We start from the raw sequence: 21,569 nt of genomic DNA, 5'->3' as shown, positions 1-21,569 counted from the left end.
GACGGATACCCCATTCAGACACCTATCCTGTCGCGCCCCCTTAATTTGGGAGCCCTTTCTGATCTCCAGGGAGAAGCAGGAGGCCACTGGGAGGGGGCAGGTGGCAGAGACAGACACAGAGGGGCTGGGACCACCGACAGGAGCCGTGAAAATCCGCTGACCGCTTGCTTCCAGCCTGGATGCTGCTGGGGACTCACTGGTATTCTGGAATGAGAATTCAGAATGCCCACGACGTAAAATCATAAAGAAAAAAAAAATAGTCTGTTCTCACGGAAGGTGAAATTGTGCTAGCCGAGGAAACGAGGAAACGTTAGGTTCTCACTAAACGGTCCGGGAGCTCTTGTCGCCTTTAATAGGACACTGACAGTGGATTAGTTATGCTGTGCCCGGTAGATTCAAGGGACCTTTTACTTGTTATCTTGCTTAATCATGTCAGTGATGCCTGGAGGTACATGTTATCACTGTCCTGATTTTACAAGCAAGGTCACGGAGGCAGCTGGAGCGGGGACTCCCTCCACCCCCACCCCCTGATCCCAGCCCACTCTGTGCTCCGCAGTGAGCTTCCCCGCATCAGGTGCTGATGCCCTCAGCCGGGCAGGAGACAGGGGTGGGGGGAGCAGAGCACCCTCGTCAAGGACTCTAAACGCCCCCCAGCACAGCCGTGCAAATGTGCTCTTAACTTGGGAAGTTGCCGGCTCTATCAGACTAGCAGACTCAGAAACCTGTTTCTTGTTTCTTTCTTTCTTTTTTTTTTTTACATTTAAAGTTTATTTGTTTTGATTTTGAGAGACAGAACAGCAGGGTAGGGGCAGAGAGAGGGGGACAGGGGATCTGAAGCAGACCCTGCGCTGACAGCAGAGAGCCCAATGTGGGGCTCGAACTCACAAACTGTGAGATCGTGACTTGAGCCGAAGTCGGACGCTTCACCGACGGAGCCGCCCAGGCGCCCCTGTTTCGCACTTCTAAATTACCAGTCTCAAGGGGCACCTGGGCGGCTCCGTCGGTGAAGCGTCCGACTTTGGCTCAAGTCGTGATCCAGCCCCGAGTTGGGCTCTGTGCCAACATCTGGGAGTCTGGAGCCTGCTTCCGATTCTGTGTCTCCCTTTCTCTCTGCTCCTCCCCTGCTTGTGCTCTGTCTGTCTCTCTCTCTCTCTCTCTCTCTCCCAAAAGTAAACAAATAAGTAAACATAAATAAGTCACCTTTATTGAAGTGAAAATTTACATGCAATTGAATACACACATCTGTGTCCAGGTCTGTAAATATTAACAAGGGTACACACTCGTGAAATAATCACCCCAGTCGAGATACAAGACGTTCCCATCACCAACTTCCCTTCCTTCTCTACGCCTCCCACCCCAGGCAGCTACTGATCTCATTCCTGTCCAAACAGATTGGATTTGCCTGTTTCCGGGCTTTATTTAAGTGGAGTCCTAGAGTATTACTTCCGTCTGTCTGACTTCTTTCAGCATAATGGTTTTTAACTTCGCCCAAGTTGTATGTGTTTGCAGCTTACTTGAGGGTTTTGGTTTTTTTTTTTTTTTTGGTAACAATAGTTTTATTGAGATAGAATGGACATACCATAAAATTCATCCTTTTATTTTTATATATATTTTTAAATGTATTTTTAAAAAAAATTTTTTTAACATTTATTTATTTTTGAGACAGATAGAGACAGAGCATGAGCAGGTGAGGGTCAGAGAGAGAGGGAGACACAGAATCCGAAACAGGCTCCAGGCTCTGAGCTGTCAGCCCAGAGCCCGATGCAGGGCTCGAACTCACGGACCACGAGATCATGACCTGAGCCGAAGTTGGACGCCCAACCGACTGAGCCACCCAGGCGCCCCTAAATATTTATTTTTGAGAGAGAGCACAAGCAGGGGAGGGACAGAGAGAGTGAGACACAGAATCGGAAGCAGGTTCCAGGCTCTGAGCTGTCAGCACAGAGCCCGACGCAGGACTTGAACTCACAAACCGGGAGATCATGACCAGAACCGAAGTCGGACGCTCAACCAGCTGAGCCACCCAGGCGCCCCTAAAATTCACCCTTTTATAGGATCCAATTCAGTGGCTTTTACTATATTCATCAGTTGAGAAACTCAACTAATTTTATAACATTTTCATCACCCTTGAAAGGGAGCCTGTACCCCCTGTCAGTCACTCCCCTGTCCTTCTTCTCCCCAGCTAGTGGCTAACCTACCTTCAGTCTCTACAGGTTTTGGACATTTCGTCTAAATGGACTCACATAATATGTGGTCCTTTGTGTCTGACTTTTTTTCATTTAGCATATTCTTTTTTTCTCCTCCTCCTCCTCCTCCTCCTTCTTCTTTTTAGAGAGAGTGGGGCACCTGGGTGGCTCAGTCAGTTAAGCGGCCGACTTCGGCTCGGGTCATGATCTCGTGGTCCGTGGGTTCGAGCCCCGCGTCGGGCTCTTTGCTGACAGCTCCGAGCCTGGAGCCTGCTTCTGATTCCGTGTCTCCCCCTCTCTCCGTTCCCTCTGCCACTCGTGCTCTGTCTCTGTCTCTCAAAAATAAATAAATGTAAAAAAAGTTTTAAATAAACAAATATTAAAAAAATAATAACAAAAGGGTTGGATGCTTAACCGACTGAGCCACCCAGGTGCTCCTTCCTTCGCATAATATTTTCAAGACTCGCCCCTGTGGTAACGCGTGCTAAAGCTCCACTCCTTTTTGTGGCCGAGTGGTGTACCTTGGAGGAACCACCATGTTTTGTCTGCCCATTCAGCAGCTGAGGGACGTTGGGTTGTTCCCACGATTTGGCTAGTTGAGTACTACTGCGTGCAGGTCTCTGTGCGCCCACGTGCTTTCAATTCTTTTGGGTCTTCACCTAGGAGCGGAATTGTGGGGTTGCCATAGGGTAGCTCTACCACTGACTTTTTGTCTTTCAGTTAAAGGGCGTTTGACACACAATGTGACCTCAGTGTTGTGCGAGTACGACACAACATAGCGATTGGATAACTCTATACATTATGCTACATGCTCTGCAAGCGTAGCTCCAACCCGTCACCACACGCGGCGCTGTTACAGTATCACTGACTATAATCCCTGTGCTGAACCTTTCATCCCCACGACTCATTCGTTCCCTAACTGGAAGCCTGGACCGCCCTCTCCCCTCCCCCTCCCCTCTGGTAACCACCGGTTTGTTCTCTGTATTTCTGGATCTGTTTGTGCTTTGTTTGGTCATTTTTTTACATTTCACATGTAATGAGATCATATGATATTTGTCTTTTGCGAACTTATCTCACTTAGCATCATACTCTCTAAATCCATTGATGTTGTTGCAAATGGCAAGATAGCATTCTTTTTTTACGGTTGAGCAATATTTCTGTGTGTGTGTGTGTGTGCGTGTGTGTGTGCGTGTGTGTGTGTACCACTCTTCTTTCTCCGTTCAATCAATCAGTGGACATTTAGGTTGTTTCTATATCTTGGCTATTGTAAATTATGCTGCTATAAACATGGTGATGCATATATCTTTTTGAATCAGTGCTTTGATTTTCTTTTTTTTTAATTTTTTTTTACATTTATTCATTTTTTTTTAATTTTTTTTTTCAACGTTTATTTATTTTTGGGACAGAGAGAGACAGAGCACGAACGGGGGAGGGGCAGAGAGAGAGGGAGACACAGAATCGGAAACAGGCTCCAGGCTCTGAGCCATCAGCCCAGAGCCCGACGCGGGGCTCGAACTCACGGACCGCGAGATCGTGACCTGGCTGAAGTCGGACGCTTAACCGACTGCGCCACCCAGGCGCCCCTACATTTATTCATTTTTGAGAGACAGAGAGCATGAGTGGGGAAGGGGCAGAGAGAGGGGGAGACACAGAATCCAAAGCAGGCTCCAGGCTCGGAGCTGTCAGCCCAGAGCCCGACGCGGGGCTCGAACCCACGGACCACAAGATCATGACCTGAGCCAAAGTCGGACACTCCATGGGCTGAGCCGCCCAGGCTCCCCAAGAGCACTAGGATTTTAAACACAGAAGCCACATTCTGTGACAAAGTGTTTGTGATACATGTATCGGCCAGTGGATTTGTATTCAAAATATACAAAGAACGAATTCAGTGATATGACATTGTTTTTAAAAAAATTACCAAAAGCTAGAAGAGACACTCTGCAAAAGAAGACTATGCAAATGGCCAGTAAGCACGTGAAACTCGATCAGCATCATTACTCCTCAGAGAAAGGCAAATAAAGCTACGACGATTTACTTCCTTTACCCTCAGAACAGCTAATGCTAAAAAGTTGGACCACGTCAGATGCTGGCCACGCCGTGGAACCCCCAGAAGTAACACAGACTGGTTTGGGAAATGCAAAACGGAGCGACCACTTTGGGAGCCAGTCTTGCAGTTTCTCATAAAGGTAAAATGCACTTTTTACAGGCCCTGGCAACGCCTCTGCGAGCTATTTACCCAAGAGAAAGGAAAACGCTTATCCACACAAAGACTCCTACAGGAATGTTTATAGGAGCTTTATCGCAATAGATTAGAAACAACCCAGATGTCCATCGGGAGAGATAAGGAAATCCGCATTTGAAAAAAAAGAGGGCATAGGGGCGCCCCAGTGGCTCAGTCGGTTGAGTCTGCGGCTTCGGCTCAGGTCACGATCTTGCGGTCCGTGAGTTCGAGCCCCGCGTCGGGCTCTGTGCTGACGGCTCAGAGCCTGGAGCCTGTTTCCGATTCTGTGTCTCCCTCTCTCTCTGCCCCTCCCCCGTTCATGCTCTGTCTCTCTCTGTCCCAAAAAAAAATAAATAAATAAACGTTGAAAAAAAAATTAAAAAAAAAATAAAATAAATAAAGGGGGCATATTTTGTCTTTTAGAACCTGAGAGTTTCCCGCCTGCTCCCGGACTGTGGGTCCCCGGAGAGCGGGCTCGGCGGCGGCGGCCGGCTCGCTCACTGTTGTGCGCCCGGAGCCCGGCCCGGGGCAAGTGGCGAGACGTGGTGCAGGAGCGGTGTAGGAGCGCACGTTCCCCAGCCCCCGGCCGCCGGCCCCCGGGCCCTTGCACCGGCCCTGCCTCTACCGCCGCCTCCCCCCGCCGGCCCCCGGGCCCTTGCACCGGCCCTGCCTCTACCGCCGCCCGCCACAGCCCCCGGGACCAGCGCTCGCTCGACGGCCTTGTGGCGGGGCGGGCGCGGAGGTGAGGCCGGGAGACCCGCCCCCGGGGGCCGGCCTTTCCCGCCCTTCCCGCCCCTTCCCGCCCCGCCGCCCGGGTGTGGGCCCGGCTCCCTGTGCCGCTCCCTCGGCTGGCGGACCGGCGCGGGCGCCGCCTGGGGCTGCGGGGTGAGGGGCCCGGGGGGCGCGGGGCGGCGGGGCCCGGGCCCCGGGGGAGGGGGGCGGGGGGCGGGAAGGGGCGCGGGCTCAGCCGCGCGCCGAGATTTCAGGGTGTCCCTCCTGGGCGGGGCGCGCGGGACTTCCTCATTCCCGCTGGACGCCCCCCCGCTCCCGGCCTGGCCTGGCCGGAGCCCCGGGGTCCCCGGCGACCCCCCCCCGCCCCGCCCCGGCTTCCGCTCCGCCCCGGCTCGGGGCCCCGCGGGCCCGGCGGGAGCTCCAGGGCGCGCCGGGGACGGGACGGGAGGCGGGGCTGAGGGATCCTGGATGCGGGACCCGGGGACCGGGTGGAGGTCAAGGCGGGTCGGCGGGGCGCTGCAGACCGAAGGGGAAGGAGGGCGCGCGTGGGAGGTGGGGAGGTGGGGAGGGTGGGGGGCCCGGGTTCTGCAGGGCACGGCACCTCCCTGAGGCCTCCCCCTGCGCCCAGGATGGCGGCGACCCCCCAGAGCCTCTTCCCCGCGGGGGGCGAGCTGGACTCCAGCCAGTTGCAGATGGAGCCCGACGAGCTGGACACTCTGAGGGAGGGGGAGGACCCAGGTAGGCAGGGGGGACGGCCCCGGGGGAGGACGGGGTGGGGGGCGGCCGAGACCTCCTGGGGTTCACATTCTTGCACCTTCTCTCCTCCCAGCTGACCGGATGCACCCTTTCCTGGCCATCTACGACCTGCAGCCTCTGAAAACGCACCCCTTGGTGTTCGCCCCTGGGGTGCCCGTCACAGCCCAGGTGGTGGGAACCGAAAGATACACCAGCGGATCCAAGGTGGCTGGCCGGGCACTGGGGAGGTGGGGCAAGGCAGGGCCGGCCCGGAGGTCGGGGAGGAGGGGGCGCTGCGACCCCGCCAGGGGACAACCGCTGAGTGCCTCCCGCCCCCAGGTGGGAACCTGCACTCTGTATTCCGTCCGCTTGACTCACGGCGCCTTTACCTGGACAACCAAGAAGAAATTCCGTCATTTCCAGGAGCTGCACCGGGACCTCCTGAGGCACAAAGTCTTGATGAGTCTGCTCCCTCTGGCCCGGTAAGGGGACCGGTCTGCTTCCTGTCGGGAAGGCGGTGCCCCATCCTGTCCCTGCCCCAGCCGCCACCACTGCTTTCTGCCTGTGGCACCCTTTCCCTGCCCCAGCTCCTTTCCTGCCCCAGCTCTGGCCCCTGGTGGTGGTGGGGGGGGCCCCCCTTTCCCTGACCCCGGTTACCAGGAAACCTTCCCAGCTCGGCTCTCCCTGTCTGTGGTCCTGTGCCAATATCTCAGCCGGGCGGGGCGCCCAAAATGCCCTTGGCAGCTTCCCTCGTCTCCGTTCTCAGGATAGGGGGCCTTTGCCAGCCTCCGGGCCTCCCCCAAGCCTCCCGGTCTCGTGCTTCAGGGATCCAGGCGCTCAGCTTCCTGGCTCCCACTTGACCCTCTTCCCGCCCCGCCTCCGCAGCTTTGCCACCACCCATCCCCCCGCCGGAGAAGCCGCCAACCGCGAGATGCCCTCTCTGCCTCGCGCAGGACCCGAGGGCTCCTCCAGACACGCGTCCAGCAAACAGGTGCGACCCGACGCCGGACCGCCCGGGGAAGGCATTTCGTGCGCCCACGGCTCCGGTCCCATCTGTGTCTGTCTCTTGTCCCTGCTTCAGAAGTACCTGGAGAATTACCTCAACCGCCTCCTGACCATGTCTTTCTACCGCAACTACCACGCCATGGTAAGGCCCAGGGGCTGGTTTTAGGGGGGGCAGTTTCATCAGACCCCCGGGGGGCAGAGGACCCCGGCCCGTGGGGTCTGAGGGGCTGGAAGCCAGAGTCTCTCCCCTGAGCCTTCGTCTTCCTCGGCAGACGGAGTTCCTGGAAGTCAGCCAGCTCTCCTTCATCCCAGACCTTGGCTCCAAAGGACTGTGAGTGTGCGACGTCCCGCGCGGGCCACGGGCAAACCCGCGGATCCCTCCCTGCCTGAGGATGGGGAAAGCAGTGCCCGGTGCGCGGGCAGGGGCGGGGGCGCGGCGGGCATCCGGATTCCTCTTCGGGCATCTCCCCACCCCACGCCCGCTCCCCGACTCTGCCCACAGGGAAGGAGTGATCCGGAAGCGTTCGGGCGGCCACCGAGTTCCTGGCCTCACCTGCTGTGGCCGGGACCAAGTGTGTTACCGCTGGTCCAAGAGGTGAGCCCCGGAGCGGTCAGCGGGGCAGCGGTGGGGGCGAGGAAGGAGACGCCGTGGGCAGGGAGGAACGGACGGAGCCCTCCCGCTCCAGGTGGCTGGTGGTGAAGGACTCTTTCCTGCTGTACCTGTGCCTCGAGACGGGCGCCATCTCCTTTGTTCAGCTCTTTGACCCTGGCTTCGAGGTGCAGGTGGGGAAACGGAGCACTGAGACGCGGTACGGGGTCAGGATCGACACCTCCCACAGGTAAGGCCTCCAGCCGGTGTAGACGGACACCTGGTGAGCCGAGAGCGCTGGGGGGGGGGGCAGTGAGTGGAAGGAAAGGAAGCATTTCCAGCCCATACCCCACCCCCATCCAACCCCCCCTGGAGCCGGCCTTGGTTTGGAACCAGAGAACTGGTCTGGCCACATGCCTGGGACTGCTCTTAGAACCTAGGCCCAGAGAGAGGGGGTCAAGTACAAGCTTGGGGGAGGGACTCCCAATATAAAAGAAAGGGCGCTCCGTCCATTCATTCGTTCATTCGTTCGTTCCTGGGAGCAAACCTGAGTGCCAGGTGCGAAACTCCGTGCCGTGCCGGTGACCTAACTGTGTGCGAGGCACACGCCTGCCTTGTCCGGGTGGGGTGGTGAATTAGGGACTAAGGGAGGAAGCGGGAAAGAAGGGACAGCCAAAGAGGGAGGTATCAGGCGAGGCCGGGGCACGAAGGGTGAAGCCTGTGGTCCATCTCGTTCCTGCTCAGGTCCCTGATCCTCAAGTGTAGCAGCTACCGGCAGGCACGGTGGTGGGGCCAGGAGATCACGGAGCTGGCCCGGGGCCCGGGAAGAGACTTCATACAGCTGCACCGTCACGACAGCTATGCCCCGCCCCGGCCCAGGACCTTGGCCCGGTGGTGAGACACTGCCGTCCCTTCGGAGCTTGTCTGTGGGCCTCGTGACCCTCTCCGTGTTTTCTGAGTCCTTTCCTTGGTCCTCTTTGATCTCCTCTGACCCGTTCTGGCTTCGACACCCTCCCCCTTTGACTTCTCCAGTCTTCCTGACCATCTGACCTCTAACCACACTGATTATCTGCCTTCCCTCTGATCTCTCTGACCCCCATACCCAGTCATCTCCAGTCATCTCCTCCGACCCTGGCCTCTCTGACCTCCTGTGACCTTTTTAACTGCCTTTTATCACACTGGCTCTCTCTGTGCCTTATGAGCTCTTAAAATCTCTGTGATTCACTCGTTCGTCCAATACACGTTTTACTAAGCACCTACTACGTGCCAGGCCCAGTGGCAGGAATAAGACAACCCAGTAGGTGATTCAGTCACGGAACAATGGTAACTTCCGGCCGTTCCGGTGGTAGATACAGGGTACCGGGCACAGCGGGGGGACATCTGCCCCCCCCCCAGTGGGGATGTCAGGACTGCCTTGCAGAAGGCAGTGACCCTGAGGTTGGCCTTAGGAAGAAAGCGGAGACTAGCCTGTGCACCGAGGCTAGAAGAAGCAGGCTGGCATGTTTGGTGACCCTGGCGGGGGGGGGGGGGGGGAGGAGTGGCCAGAGAACAGTCTGGGGGTTGACAGCGCCTGGGTGTGCCCCGCGTGCTAAGCTGAAGCGGTTGGACTTCATCATAGGCAGGAGGGAGTAGTGGAAGGATTTTTTTCTTGGAGGCGGTGTTGACATTCATTTGTTTCATAAGAACTAATTGCTGATACTTACGTAGTTCTCACTGCGTGCTGGGAGCTGCGCTAAGTATGACTAAACCCTCTCGCGAACCCGACGAGGCAGGCACGGGTGCTGTGTCCGTTTTACAGATGAGAATGTTGAGGCAAGGAGAAGCTGAGGAACTTGCCCAAGGTCCGACACCTTGTAGACAGTGGAAGCAGGATTCAAACCCAGGCAGTCTGGGTCAAGACCCCACTCTTCACCATCATACTATTTGTTATTCAAAAGCCAAAACGATACGACGCAGAGGCACAATAAGTGAAAAACTTAAGTTCCCCTTCGTTGCCCAGCCCTTTACTCCCTGGCCTCACGTCTGCCCTAGACCCAACAGCCCAGCCCTCTCCCCAGAAATAACCCTCACAACAGAGTCCTGTGTATCTTCTCCTTTCTCGGCCTGTACACTTTCATAGGCTTATGCGCATACATTACTTTTTGGTTTAATGTAAATGAGATCATGAACTTACTTTTGTGGCTTATTTTTTTTTCCCACTTAATGCGTGTGTTAGAGATTAGGCATTCAGATTCTTATTTTATTTTATTTTATTTTATTTTATTTTATTTTATTTTATTTAAGTAGGTTTCACACCCAGTGCAGAGCACAACATGGGACTTGAACTCACAACCCTGAGATCACGAACTTGCTTTTGTGACTTATTTTTTTCTTTTTCACGTCATGTTTGTGTTAGAGATTAGGCATTCAGGTTCTTTCTTTTCTTCCTTTTTCTTTCTTTCTTCCTTTTTCTTTCTTTCTTCCTTTCTTTTTTTCTTTTCTTTTCTCTTCTTTTCTCTTTTTCTTTTCTTCCCTTCCCTTCCCTTTCCCTTCCCTTTCCCTTCCCTTTCCTTCCCTTTCCTTTCCTTTCCTTCAGTAGGCTTCTCACCCAACGCAGAGTGCAACATGGGGCTTGAACTCACAACCCTGAAATCAAGACCTGAGCTGAGATTAGGAGTTGGACGCTGAACCGACTGAGCCACCCAGGTGCCCCAAATTCTCATTTTACAAATCTTTTTTTTTTTTTTTTTTAGGTTTATTTATTTTGAGAGAGGGAGAGAGGACATCAGCAGGGGAGCCAAATTCTCATTTCAAGCGATGTTGCACTGAACACAGTCTTTGCCTAAGCAAAGCATTTAATAGGATGCATCCCTAGAAATAGAATTACTATGTGCATTTAATGGTATTAAACAGTATGTGTGTCTGATATTCGGATACTGCCAAACTGTCTTCTAAATAAGCTATAACCAGGGCGCCTGGGTGGCTTAGTCAGTTAGGCGTCCGACTTCGGCTCAGGTCATGATCTCACGGTCCGTGGGTTCGAGCCCCGCGTCGGGCTCTGTGCTGACAGCTAGAGCCTGGAGCCTGCTTCGAATTCTGTGTCTCCCTCTCTCTCTGCCCCTCCCCCACTCACACTCTGTCTCTTAAACGTAAATGAATGTTAAAAAAATAAAAATAAAAAGGCTATAACCGAAGTATATTCCCATAGTCTATGAGGATTCTCATTCTCCTGCACGCTAATATTGAACATTGCCAGTGATCTTTATTTTTGCCAATTTAGTGGATTAAAGACATGTTATTCCATTTTGATATCAATTTCCTTCTTTACTACTGAGATTAAACATCTTTTCCTATGGTTGACCATTTTAATCTCCTCTGAACTGTCAGTTCTTTTTTTTTTTTTTTTCCAACGTTTATTTATTTTTGGGACAGAGAGAGACAGAGCATGAGCGGGGGAGGGGCAGAGAGAGAGGGAGACACAGAATCGGAAACAGGCTCCAGGCTCCGAGCCATCAGCCCAGAGCCCGACGCGGGGCTCGAACTCCCGGACCGCGAGATCGTGACCTGGCTGAAGTCGGATGCTTAACCGACGGCGCCACCCAGGCGCCCCTGTAATTTTGAATTTTACTTAGCTTAAACTGGCAAATTTGTCCCCCTTTCATACGTCTGACACCGTCTGATTTCTCTGATCACTCCTGATCTTTGACCCTGCCGTCACCTCTGATCCATGACTGTCCTCCGGTCTTCACTCTCCAGAGCTTTCTGGCTTCTGGTTCTGACCTCCTTGGCTTGACCTTCCCCTCCCTCCAGGTTTGTGAACGGGGCGGGTTACTTTGCCGCTGTGGCAGACGCCATCGGAGGAGCTCAAGAGGAGATTTTCATCACAGACTGGTGGTGAGTAGGGGAAAAGCTCAGGCAGGAAGGGGCAGGATAGGGCCTGCCCCGATCAGCTTACAGGCCAGAGGAGGGAGGGGCAGGGAAGAAGGGGCTGGCTGCTCGCCCTTCACCCCCCTGCCCTGAATCCCAGGTTGAGTCCTGAGATTTACCTGAAGCGTCCGGCCCATTCAGATGACTGGAGACTGGACATTGTGCTCAAGAAGAAGGCGGTGAGGAGAGTGGCAGGCGGGAGGGGAGGTGCGTGGAGGTGGGTCAGAAGGGAGAAGGAAAGGAAGCCGAGGCTTCAGGGGAGGAAACACGTCTCTCGTGGGCTGCTATCTGGCAAGCATCACCTCCTTTTCTTCCTCAAGAGGAACTTACACCTCCCCCTTCACGCTCCTCCTCTACCTGGAGCAAACTTCTCTCCAAGTACCCATCACGCCTTGTGGCGTTACCTGGGGGTGTACGTGTCTGCCTTTCTCACGGGAATGACATCGCTAGCCTCAGTGTAAGGCCCGGTGTCCGCCATGTTGGGGACATCCGTAGACGTTAATGGACAGACAGATGATCGAGAGGAGGGGCCGGTGGGTGGATGGATGATGGAAAGGGGGGGATGGATGGATGACAGGTGGCACATATGGGGGTGAGTAAATGGCTGGGAAGATGCATGGATGGATGCATGGATGGATGGATGGATGGGCAGGTGAACAGTGTGCTCACCCACTGCTAAGTTTGCTGAGAGCATCAGAGCAGGGTGTGAGCACTGAGGATCCCCAGGCTGAGTGCACGGACGTACAGAACCCCAAGAATGGGGAAGGATTCGGGAGGTTGGAGGGGGGGCCGTTCTGACCCCCCCTCCCCCGCTCACCACCAGGAGGAGGGTGTCCGTGTGTCTGTACTGCTGTTTAAGGAGGTGGAGCTGGCCTTGGGCATTAACAGCGGCTACAGCAAGAGGGCTCTGATGCTGCTGCACCCCAACATAAAGGTGACTGTCAGGCGTCAGAGACGCCCCCAAAAACCACGACCCTCCTCGCCACACTTCCCCACCCCCTCGACCCTCCCTTTCTAATTTTTTTTCAAACGCTTATTTATTCTTGAGAGACGGAGAGAGACAGAGGGTGAGCAGGGGAAGGGCAGAGAGAGAGAGGGAGACACAGAAGCCGAAGCAGGCTCCAGGCTCTGAGCCATCAGCACAGAGCCCGATGCGGGGCTCGAACTCACGGACTGTGAGATCATGACCTGAGCCGAAGTCGGACGCCCAACCGACTGAGCCACCTAGGCGCCCCGCGACCCTCCCTCTCCTTGGACATCTCATCCCCCCATCTTCCTGTCCCCCCCCATCCTCCCTCCCAATGTCTCCATCTTCTCTCCCCTAAGCCCGCCCGCATGACCTCCCCCCACACCTGCTGCAGGTGATGCGTCACCCGGACCAGGTGACGCTGTGGGCCCATCATGAGAAGCTCCTGGTCGTGGACCAAGTAGTGGCCTTCTTGGGGGGGCTGGACCTCGCCTACGGCCGCTGGGACGACCTGCAGTACCGGCTGACTGACCTCGGGGACCCCTCTGAACCAGCCGCCCCACAGGTGGTCCCCCCAGGCCTCCCTGAGCGTCCCTAGGCGCACCCCTCCCCAGCGCCAGCCCGCCCCCGCTGGTCACTCGCGTGCTACCCGCCCCGGGGATTCCTCTTCCTGGGACCCCAGGAAGGTGCCTTGAAGGAGGCCCAGTCCTGTCCCCACCCCCACGGCCCCGTCCCACTCCCCTGGGGTAGCGAGTGCGGCCGAAGGGGAGGGCCAGGGTGGGACTCTCTCTGTCTCATTCTTACTCTCTGTGTCTCTGTGTCTCACACTTTCAGTGCTCCTCTCTTCTCTGTGGCCCTGGCTCTGTGCGGCCTCCATGACCTCTCCTTGCCCCTGGCTTGGGTGTGTTCCCTACAGCCTCCCACCCCCGGCTCAGATGCTCCGGCCACCCCAGACCTGTCCCAAAACCAACTCTTCTGGCTGGGCAAGGACTACAGCAATCTTATCACTAAGGACTGGGTGCAGCTGGACCGGCCTTTTGAGGGTGAGGGTCCCCTCCTCCCAAGCCCCCAAAAGCTGAGAGTAGGGGCAGACATCGAGGCGGGAACCGAGAACAGGATGAGCTGGGTCAAGGGTAATGTAGTACCCATTGACCAGTCCCTCTGGCCCCCTCGTCCTCCTCCCTGCCCCTGATCCTCCCGGGGGCCCCCCAGATTTCATCGACAGGGAGACCACGCCCCGGATGCCATGGCGGGACGTAGGGGTGGCCGTCCACGGTCTGCCCGCCCGGGACCTGGCCCGCCACTTCATCCAGCGCTGGAATTTCACCAAGGTGCCCACTCCCTCCTGCGGGGGCCGCGGGGGTGGGGGGGTCGGGAAGGGGCCGCCTCCCGCTGACTGCCATCACTCCACCTCAGACGACCAAGGCCAAGTACAAGACCCCCGTGTACCCCTACCTGCTGCCCAAATCCACCAGCACCGCGGACCAGCTCTCCTTCACGATCCCGGGGGGGCAGTGCGCCACTGTGCAGGTGAGGCCCCCTCCTCAGCCCGTCCTCACGCCTCCCTCCCTCCCTCCAGCCCAGGGCCCCCGGCCCGAGAGCCCCCCCCCCCCGACCCCTCCTCTCCTGGGGTCGGGAACCACGGCACATTCGCTGTTCCGCCAGGTCTTGCGGTCGGTGGACCGTTGGTCAGCAGGGACGATGGAAAACTCCATCCTCAATGCCTACCTGCACACCATCAGGGAGAGCCAGCACTTCCTGTACATCGAGGTGTGACGGGGGTGAGGGCGGGGCAGAGAATGGAGCGGCCCCCGGGGGACGAGAGGGACCTGACCTCAGCGGGATCGGTCCTTGAGGGCCAGCGTAGCCAGGCCTGGAGAAATGCGCAGCCCGGGGGCCGGGGCCTGGAGCCTAGGCCCGGGGTTGGCAGGGGGCAGGGGCCTGGCTGCTGATGTGTCTCTTTGGTCCCTGCCTCAGAATCAGTTCTTTATTAGCTGCTCGGACGGGCGGACCGTTCTGAACAAGGTGGGCGATGAGATTGTGGACAGAATCCTGAAGGCCCACAAGTAAGGGGGGGGGGGGACTGGCCGCGGGATGGGGTTGTGGGCGTGGTTTAGCCCCTGCGGAGGGGCGGGGCTTAGCCCCTGCGGAGGGGCGGGGCTTGGGGGGAACAGGTGGGACCTCTGACTCCGCCCCCTTCCCAGACAGGGCCAGCGTTTCCGAGTCTACGTGCTTCTGCCCCTGCTGCCGGGGTTTGAAGGGGACATCACGACAGGTGGTGGTAACTCCATCCAGGCCATTCTGCACTTCACTTACAGGTGACCCCACCCCCCACCCCCAGCCAGACTCTGCCTCTCCGTTGCCATCCACCCGTGCCCCTGCCCTGACTCTGTCCCCATCCCTTCCTGCTGGACTTCTGAGGTCCGCCTCTCTCCTGACATCCCCCAGCAGCTCCCCCAGCCTCCACCTGCCTCACCGGCTCTTTTCCCTCAGGACCCTGTGCCGTGGGGAATATTCGATCCTACATCGCCTCAAAGCAGCCAGTGAGTGCTGGGGGCTGGGGGGTTGCAGCCCGGGTCCTTCTTGCGTGTCTCTGGGGCTACTGCTCTGAGACGGCAGGCAGTTTTTACTGCAGGGAGACGCGTATAGACCTTGAAGTGGGGAGGCAGCTGGGACAGGGCTCCATCTGCACATGAGGGCACCCCTCCCTACACCCCCACCCCCTTTCTCACAGTGGGGACAGCGTGGCGGGACTACATATCCATCTGCGGGCTTCGCACACACGGAGAGCTGGGCGGGCACCCGGTCTCCGAACTCATCTACATCCACAGCAAGATGCTCATCGCAGATGACCGGACGGTCATCATCGGTCAGTCCTGGATGCTGGGTCCCCGGCAGTGCGGGGGGGGGGGGGGGAGGTGGAGCAGGGCCCAGCGGGAGGTGACGGAGGCTGGCTGGTCCTCGGGCAGAGTTGATGGGGCAGGGCCCCCCCACCCCCTGCCACCCCCCACCCCCCACTCCCCCACCCTCTCCCCATCCCCTGCCCCCCGGGCTCAGGCAGACACGTTGCGTCCTGCGCCCATCCCAGGCTCCGCCAACATCAACGACCGGAGCTTGCTGGGGAAGCGAGACAGTGAGCTGGCCGTGCTGATCGAGGACACAGAGATGGAACCATCCCTCATGGACGGTGGGGAGTATCAGGCGGGCCGGTTTGCTTTGAGTCTGCGGAAGCACTGCTTCAGGTAAGGCCGGGTGGGGAGCTACCGGCGTGGCGGGGAGGCACAAGTTGGGAGGGGGTTACTCTGCCTCTGGAGCGGGTGCGAGGGTTTCCCAATCTAGCATAGGGTACCGGGAAAGTAGGGATATCAAGACCATGAGAAACAGATATTAAAAAAATCCGAAGCAGGTTCCAGGCTCTGAGCTGTCAGCACGGAGCCTGACGCGGGGCTCCGACTCACGAACCGTGAGATCATGACCTGAGCCCAGGTCAGACGCTTAGCAGACTGAGCCACCCAGGCGCCCTGAGAAACAAATACTTTAAAAATAACTTGGTAGTTGTTTTTTTTTTTTTTTTTTTTAAAGCATCAAAATAGTGGCCAAAGAAGATACAAAGTAAATTCTGTTGGATTCATTTGTGCTTATTGTACTGTTTAACATCGGGTTTATTTTGAATTACCTGCATAGGAATAATCTGACTTTTCTGATATTCACCTTCTCCAAGGATCTTTTTTTTATTTTTCATTTTTTTTAATGTTTATTTATTATTGAGAGACAGAGACAGAGAGTGAGCAGGGGAGGGGCAGACGGAGAGGGAGACGTAGAATCCGAAGCAGGCTCCAGACTATGAGCCATCAGCACAGAGCCCAACGCAGGGCTTGAACCCACGAACCAGGAGATCGTGACCTGAGCCAAAGCTGGACACCCAACTGACTGAGCCACCCAGGCGCCCCTGCAAGGATCTTAATCTGACCTTGGGGAGACCCTTTTGTCCCGTAGTGTGATTCTCGGGGCACATGCCCGGCCAGACCTGGATCTCCGAGACCCTGTCTGTGATGACTTCTTTTGGCTGTGGCAGGACACAGCCAAGAGCAATGCCAACATCTATGAGCAGGTGGGCACCGAGCGGGGCTGACTGTGTGGGGATCCACGGGTTATCCCGTCCGGGGTAGGCTAGAGGCCCCACTGCCAAGCCGTTCCCAAAAGGGGGATGAGGGTGTGGGGGGCAGGCACATCGTGGGATTCAGTGGCTCAGGGTCAGCGTGGGGGGATATGGTGTGGGGAGCGGGGGCATCTTGGACTCTTGGCCGAGGGTCTCCAAGCCCCACTGGCTTCTGTGCCCCCCCACCCACAGATCTTCCGCTGCCTGCCATCCAATGCCACACGGTCTCTCAGGGCGCTCCGGGAGTACGTGGCCGTGGAGCCCCTGGCCACAGTCAGCCCACCTTTGGCCCGGTCTGAGCTCACCCAGGTCCAGGGCCACCTGGTCCACTTTCCCCTCAAGTTCCTGGAGGATGAGTCTTTGCTGCCCCCCCTGGGGAGCAAGGAAGGCGTGATGCCCCTCGAAGTGTGGACATAGCTACGGCTTCAGCCCGGGACAGCTTACCTGCCGCGGGGCTCCACCGAGGCTGGCTCCCCGCCCCCAACCCTCACGCTGGAGGGCAGTGCCCTCTGAGACCAGGGGGAGGGCAGGCATGCCATGCCGGAAGAGGACTAGAGAAGAGAAGCCACGGGGACCCTTCTTGAGAAGCAGCTGAAGAGGTCACTCCGCCTCTGGGCTGGCGGGACGGGGGTTGGGGGGGGCAGGAGGGCATTCCGAGTTCATCCCCCCTGCCGCCCGGTTCAAACCACTGTTCCAGGGCAGAGGCAAACCCTTGCCCCCACGCCCGGGATGCCTCCCTGGGGGAGGCCCTGTCCTGGGCCTTCCTCCTCCTGCCCCCGAACCCCCTCTCTGCCATTACTGACAAGGTGGAGGGAAGAGTGAACCCCCCCCCCGCCCCCGGCTTCACCCCCGCGGTGGGCAGGGCGGGGGCTGGGGTGCACACTTACCCCTCCCCTGCCCGTGGACAGACACTAGCTTTGTATCCGTTCAGTGAGCATTTCATAAATAAACGCCTAGTCTAGACAAGGTCCCCGGCTCTTCCTGGGCCGAACCGCGGCCCGAGCGCACGCCTCCCCCTTCCCGCCCGCATGTGGCACTGGGGCCCCGTGCCTTCGCCCCACCCGCCTCCCGGCTCCTTCCTGCGGCCTCATCCCCACTGCACCTGCCTGTAGGTTCCGGAGCTCCGTCCCCCAGCTGCTGGGAAGGGGAGGTGTTGGAGATGGAAGGGCAGGGCCACACCAGGACGCCTGGAGGGCCTGGGAGCCGCTGCTTCAGCTGCACAGGAGAGAAGGGCTGGGCTCAGAGGGGCCGTCACTCGTTCCGCGGGTGACAGCACAGGAAGAGGCGTAGGGGAGCCCCTGTGGGAACGGTTAAGTGTACAGGCTTCAGGGCAGGAAGAACTGGGCCCGCATCCTGGGCTTGTCACCACCTAGGCGACCTTCTCAAGTCTTATCACTTCTCCGGGCCTCAGTGGCCCCAGCTGGGAAATGGGAATGATTCTTCCATAAATGGCCGGCTGCAGAGATGTAGTCGGTGATTTATAGATTTGGGGCGCGTCCGCCGTTTGCCACACGCCGCCCTAGCAAGTGCTCGGTGGCCACTCGTGCCAGGGGTCAGCACATCAAGCAGTTACGGGCCGTTTGTATCACCGCACAAAGTTCCACAGGCCAGCGCCACTGCAGAGGGAAGAGAGACAACACAGGCATACTCAGCGGTAGAAAGGTCCCGTTCCAGACCGTGGCCATAAAGCCAACATTGCAGTAAAGTGACTCACATGAATGTTTGGGCTTCCCGGGGCATGTAGCAGTTAGGTCCACATTCTTGGTCTCTTTTACTTTGACGCACCAAGAAGCTGTTTCCGGTTAAACATTGTTGTGGCCGCTGGGTTTCATTGCTCTGTGTTAACACAGGCATACGTGCCATTAAATCCTAACAGCATAAAAAAAAGGTTATGTTTACACTACACTGTAATCTATTCAGTGTGCAATAGTATTGTGTCTACCGACAAAAAAAAAAAATCAATGTACATACCTTAATTGAAAAAATATTGCCAGGGCGTTTGGCTGGCTCAGTCAGAGAAACATGTGACTCTTGATCTCAGAGTTGTGAGTTCGAGCCCCACGCTGGGTATAGAGATTACTTAAATGAACTTAAAAAAATTGGTTTTTTAATTTTTTTTAAATAAAAAATATTGCTAAAAATTGCTACACGTTATTCGAGCCTTTGGTGAGTCAGAATCGATCACTGATCACCACTGCAAATATAAGGATGAAGAATTTGAAATATCGCAAGAATTACCAAAACGTGACCCAAAGTGAACAACAAATGTTGTTGGGAAAATGGCACCAACAGACTTGCTTGACACAGGGTTGCCGCAAACCTCCCATTTTTTAAAAAAAAATATGCTTGGGGCGCCTGGGTGGCTCAGTCGGTTGGGCGTCCGACTTCGGCTCAGGTCATGATCTCGCGGTTCGTGAGTTCAAGCCCCACGTCGGGCTCTGTGCTGACCGCTTCGGAGCCTGGAGCCTGCTTCGGATTCTGGGTCTCCCTCTCTCTCTGCCCCTCCCCCACCCACGCTCTGTCTCTACCAAAAAATGAATAAATGTTAAAAAAATTTAAAAAATATATGCTAAAACTAGGCCTGCCTGTAAATGCTATGAGTGTGGCACACATTGGGTTGAAGAAGGTCACGTCCCAGGGCAGGTGGGGAGGAGGCGATAATGGGTATACAGAGAGAGTTCTCCACGTGAATTGGTAGCATTTCTCTCTCTCTCTTTTTTTAATGTTTATTTTGAGAGAGAGGGAGAGAGAATCCCAAGCAGGCCCCGTGCTGCCAGTGCGGAGCTCGACTCGGGAGATGGTGACCTGAGCTGAAATGGAGAGTCTGACGCTTAACCGACTGAACCACTCAGGCCCCCCGTGTAATTTCTCTCTTAAGCTGAGTGGTCGGTCGATGAAGTTGTAATATACACATTCCTATCTCTTTCTGTATCCGAACTACTTTGCAATTAGAGAAAAAGTTGAGCACAGATCCTGGCTTTCGCCCTTGATGTCCCTCAGCCTCGGTCTTGGAACTGACCACAGGAGCGGGGAGAAACGAGCTGGGGGTGGGGCAGGGCAAGCAGTTTAGGAAGGCTTTCTGGAAGAGGGGGCATGCTGGTGGATGACAGCCTGGAGGGAGGGGAGGCTCGCCGCCTGGCTCCCGGCCTTTGAATCCAGCCCTCCTTTCCCCTGAAGAAGCCCCCGCCACAGAGAAATCCCCCCCTCCCACATCCAAAGGTCCCCTGGTACTAATTGGCATTCTGCTAATTAGCCTCATTGTCAGCCTAAGTGCCTCCTTCCCTGGGGGACTTTTACCTCATTAACTGTGGAGGAGGGCGGTGGGGGCGGCAGCTGTCCCGAGGTGGGCTGGGGCTGGTGGGTTTCTGCACCACACTGCTGGTCCCTCAGCACCACCCCCGAACCCCACATTAGTCCTGGAGTTTCTCGAATGGAGGCCACCATAGTGCGGGGGTCAAGCAGCGGGCTTGGAACCAGAAGAGGTGGCCCTAGACCCGGCAAGAGAAGGAATCCAGCCTCCCAAGGTGGGCAGGAGGTTCTGATGGCCCCTGGGCCCGTATGAGATGTTCATCCATCTCCGAGGGGTCCTATAAGTTGTTTTATTTTTAATATTTTAACTTTCCTTGAAGCCCGATCCAGGGCTTTCTCTACCACATCATCTCTAAGTTTTTATTACGGACAGTCTCTTATACAAAAGACAATATGAACCCTCATGTATCCATATGTCCCCCCCCCCTTTTTTTTTTTTTTTAATGTTTGGGGCCAAGCAGTTCTTTATTGATTTCGTTTGTCCTTGGAGGAGGAGGTGTCTTTTTTTTAATATCTCAAGAAACCACTAAACTCTAGGTTAATTGACAGAATGCTTCCATAGGAGCCATGCAAACAGTGAGCATGACTCTGAGGACCAGGACAATTCTGCAGTGTATTCAGGTTCTAGCAGTTACTGTTAAAGGAACCCGAGGAAAACAAGTTCAGCAGGTCAGCCTCTCTGGAAGCCATCAGATGTGAAGATCTGCACAGAATGTGTCTGATTCACAACCGGAATAAACCAACCTGGGGATCCTTTATAATTCGTGTGTGTGTGTGTGTATGGGGCTAGGGGTCACTATTACTATTCTGTGGAGGCGGAGATTAGGGTCACTGTACATTGAATTTCTCCAGCTTCAGTAATTATGAGCACAGGGGGTCAGTCCTGTTTCTCTGCACTTTTCACCTTCCAGATTGCACTGCCTTTTGAGGTTTGAGGGCTATCCTATCCTTGTGGTCTTCATTTGCTCATTCATTGATTCAGTAGCTCCCCCCCCTTTTTTAAAAATATTTATTGAAAGAGAGAGACAGAGAGAGACAGAGAGAGAGAGAGAGAGCACACAACCTGGGTAGGGCCAGAGGGAGACAGAGTGAGAGAGAATCCCAAGCAGCCTCCGCACTCCGATGAGGGGTTCCAACTCATGAACTGTGAGAACATGACCTGAGCCGGAATCAAGAGTCAGCCGCTTAACCGACTGAGCCACCCAGGTGCCCGAATTCAGTATCCCTTATTAAACACTGCCTATGAGTCGGGCATAAGTAAACTTATCAAAGACCTAGTATATGCCAAGTGCTTTACATATCTAATTTTACTTTATTAATCTCCCTATTATCTCTAAGTCTCTGAGAGATTAATGACCTGTCCAAAGCACTAACTTCGAATCGTTTTTTCCCTCCTCTCCCATGGTTTTGATCTTGCATGAGCACCTGCCCAGATAACAGAGGGCTTCATTCACTTACATGATACGGAACCTCTAATGGGTGCCAAGACCTGTACTGAACAAGGCTGACATGACTGCTGCCTTTAAGGAGATTCAACAGACACTTAAAAGTGTCAAACGTGAGCATGCATTGAAGCCAGGCAGCTAAAACAGAAGAGCTAAACTCAGCCCTAGTGGGTCAGGGAAGGCTTCCTGGAGGAGGTGACTTAGACACACGTAGGACAAAGCAAAACGCAGTGAGAGTGGGCATGGCCCGAATATTCCAGAGAGAAGAAACAGCGGGTGCACAAGCTGCAGGAGGGTCTGTTGCGTTCTGGCCAC

At 55.9% G+C, this 21,569-nt stretch overlaps 1 protein-coding gene and 1 long non-coding RNA gene across 2 annotated transcripts; one reads left to right on the top strand and one right to left on the bottom strand.

Moving 5' to 3' along the window:
* The first annotated feature begins 5,220 nt into the window (after nucleotides 1-5,220).
* PLD2 (phospholipase D2) lies at nucleotides 5,221-17,468 on the top strand. Its single transcript, XM_030295795.1, has 25 exons — nucleotides 5,221-5,292; nucleotides 5,768-5,877; nucleotides 5,969-6,099; nucleotides 6,214-6,356; nucleotides 6,760-6,865; nucleotides 6,956-7,021; nucleotides 7,152-7,210; nucleotides 7,382-7,474; nucleotides 7,566-7,718; nucleotides 8,213-8,362; nucleotides 11,258-11,341; nucleotides 11,475-11,553; nucleotides 12,198-12,308; nucleotides 12,736-12,906; nucleotides 13,258-13,384; nucleotides 13,554-13,672; nucleotides 13,758-13,871; nucleotides 14,007-14,111; nucleotides 14,319-14,407; nucleotides 14,546-14,659; nucleotides 14,835-14,884; nucleotides 15,076-15,210; nucleotides 15,430-15,583; nucleotides 16,338-16,452; nucleotides 16,693-17,468. The coding sequence occupies exons 2-25, from the start codon at nucleotides 5,769-5,771 to the stop codon at nucleotides 16,915-16,917; spliced, it is 2,802 nt and encodes a 933-aa protein (XP_030151655.1). The 5' UTR covers nucleotides 5,221-5,292; nucleotide 5,768; the 3' UTR covers nucleotides 16,918-17,468.
* An 81-nt stretch (nucleotides 17,469-17,549) lies between these two features.
* Nucleotides 17,550-18,507, bottom strand: LOC115500989. Its single transcript, XR_003964697.1, has 3 exons — nucleotides 18,472-18,507; nucleotides 18,215-18,369; nucleotides 17,550-18,116 (listed from the first exon to the last, which is right to left on the bottom strand). It is a non-coding gene; the product is annotated as an uncharacterized LOC115500989 (long non-coding RNA).
* Nucleotides 18,508-21,569: the final 3,062 nt, after the last annotated feature.

Source organism: Lynx canadensis, chromosome E1, assembly GCF_007474595.2.
Source record: "Lynx canadensis isolate LIC74 chromosome E1, mLynCan4.pri.v2, whole genome shotgun sequence".
NCBI classification, from domain to species: Eukaryota; Metazoa; Chordata; class Mammalia; order Carnivora; family Felidae; genus Lynx; species Lynx canadensis.
This window is presented reverse-complemented; position numbering and strand designations above follow the sequence as displayed.

Excerpts from the sequence above, each read along its gene's own strand:
- PLD2 (XM_030295795.1), top strand. The coding sequence starts at position 5,769 with ATGGCGGCGACCCCCCAGAGCCTCTTCCCCGCGGGGGGCGAGCTGGAC. Across the intron at positions 6,100-6,213 it reads GATACACCAGCGGATCCAAG|GTGGGAACCTGCACTCTGTA; the intron begins GTGGCTGGCCGG and ends TCCCGCCCCCAG. Across the intron at positions 7,022-7,151 it reads ACCGCAACTACCACGCCATG|ACGGAGTTCCTGGAAGTCAG; the intron begins GTAAGGCCCAGG and ends CTTCCTCGGCAG.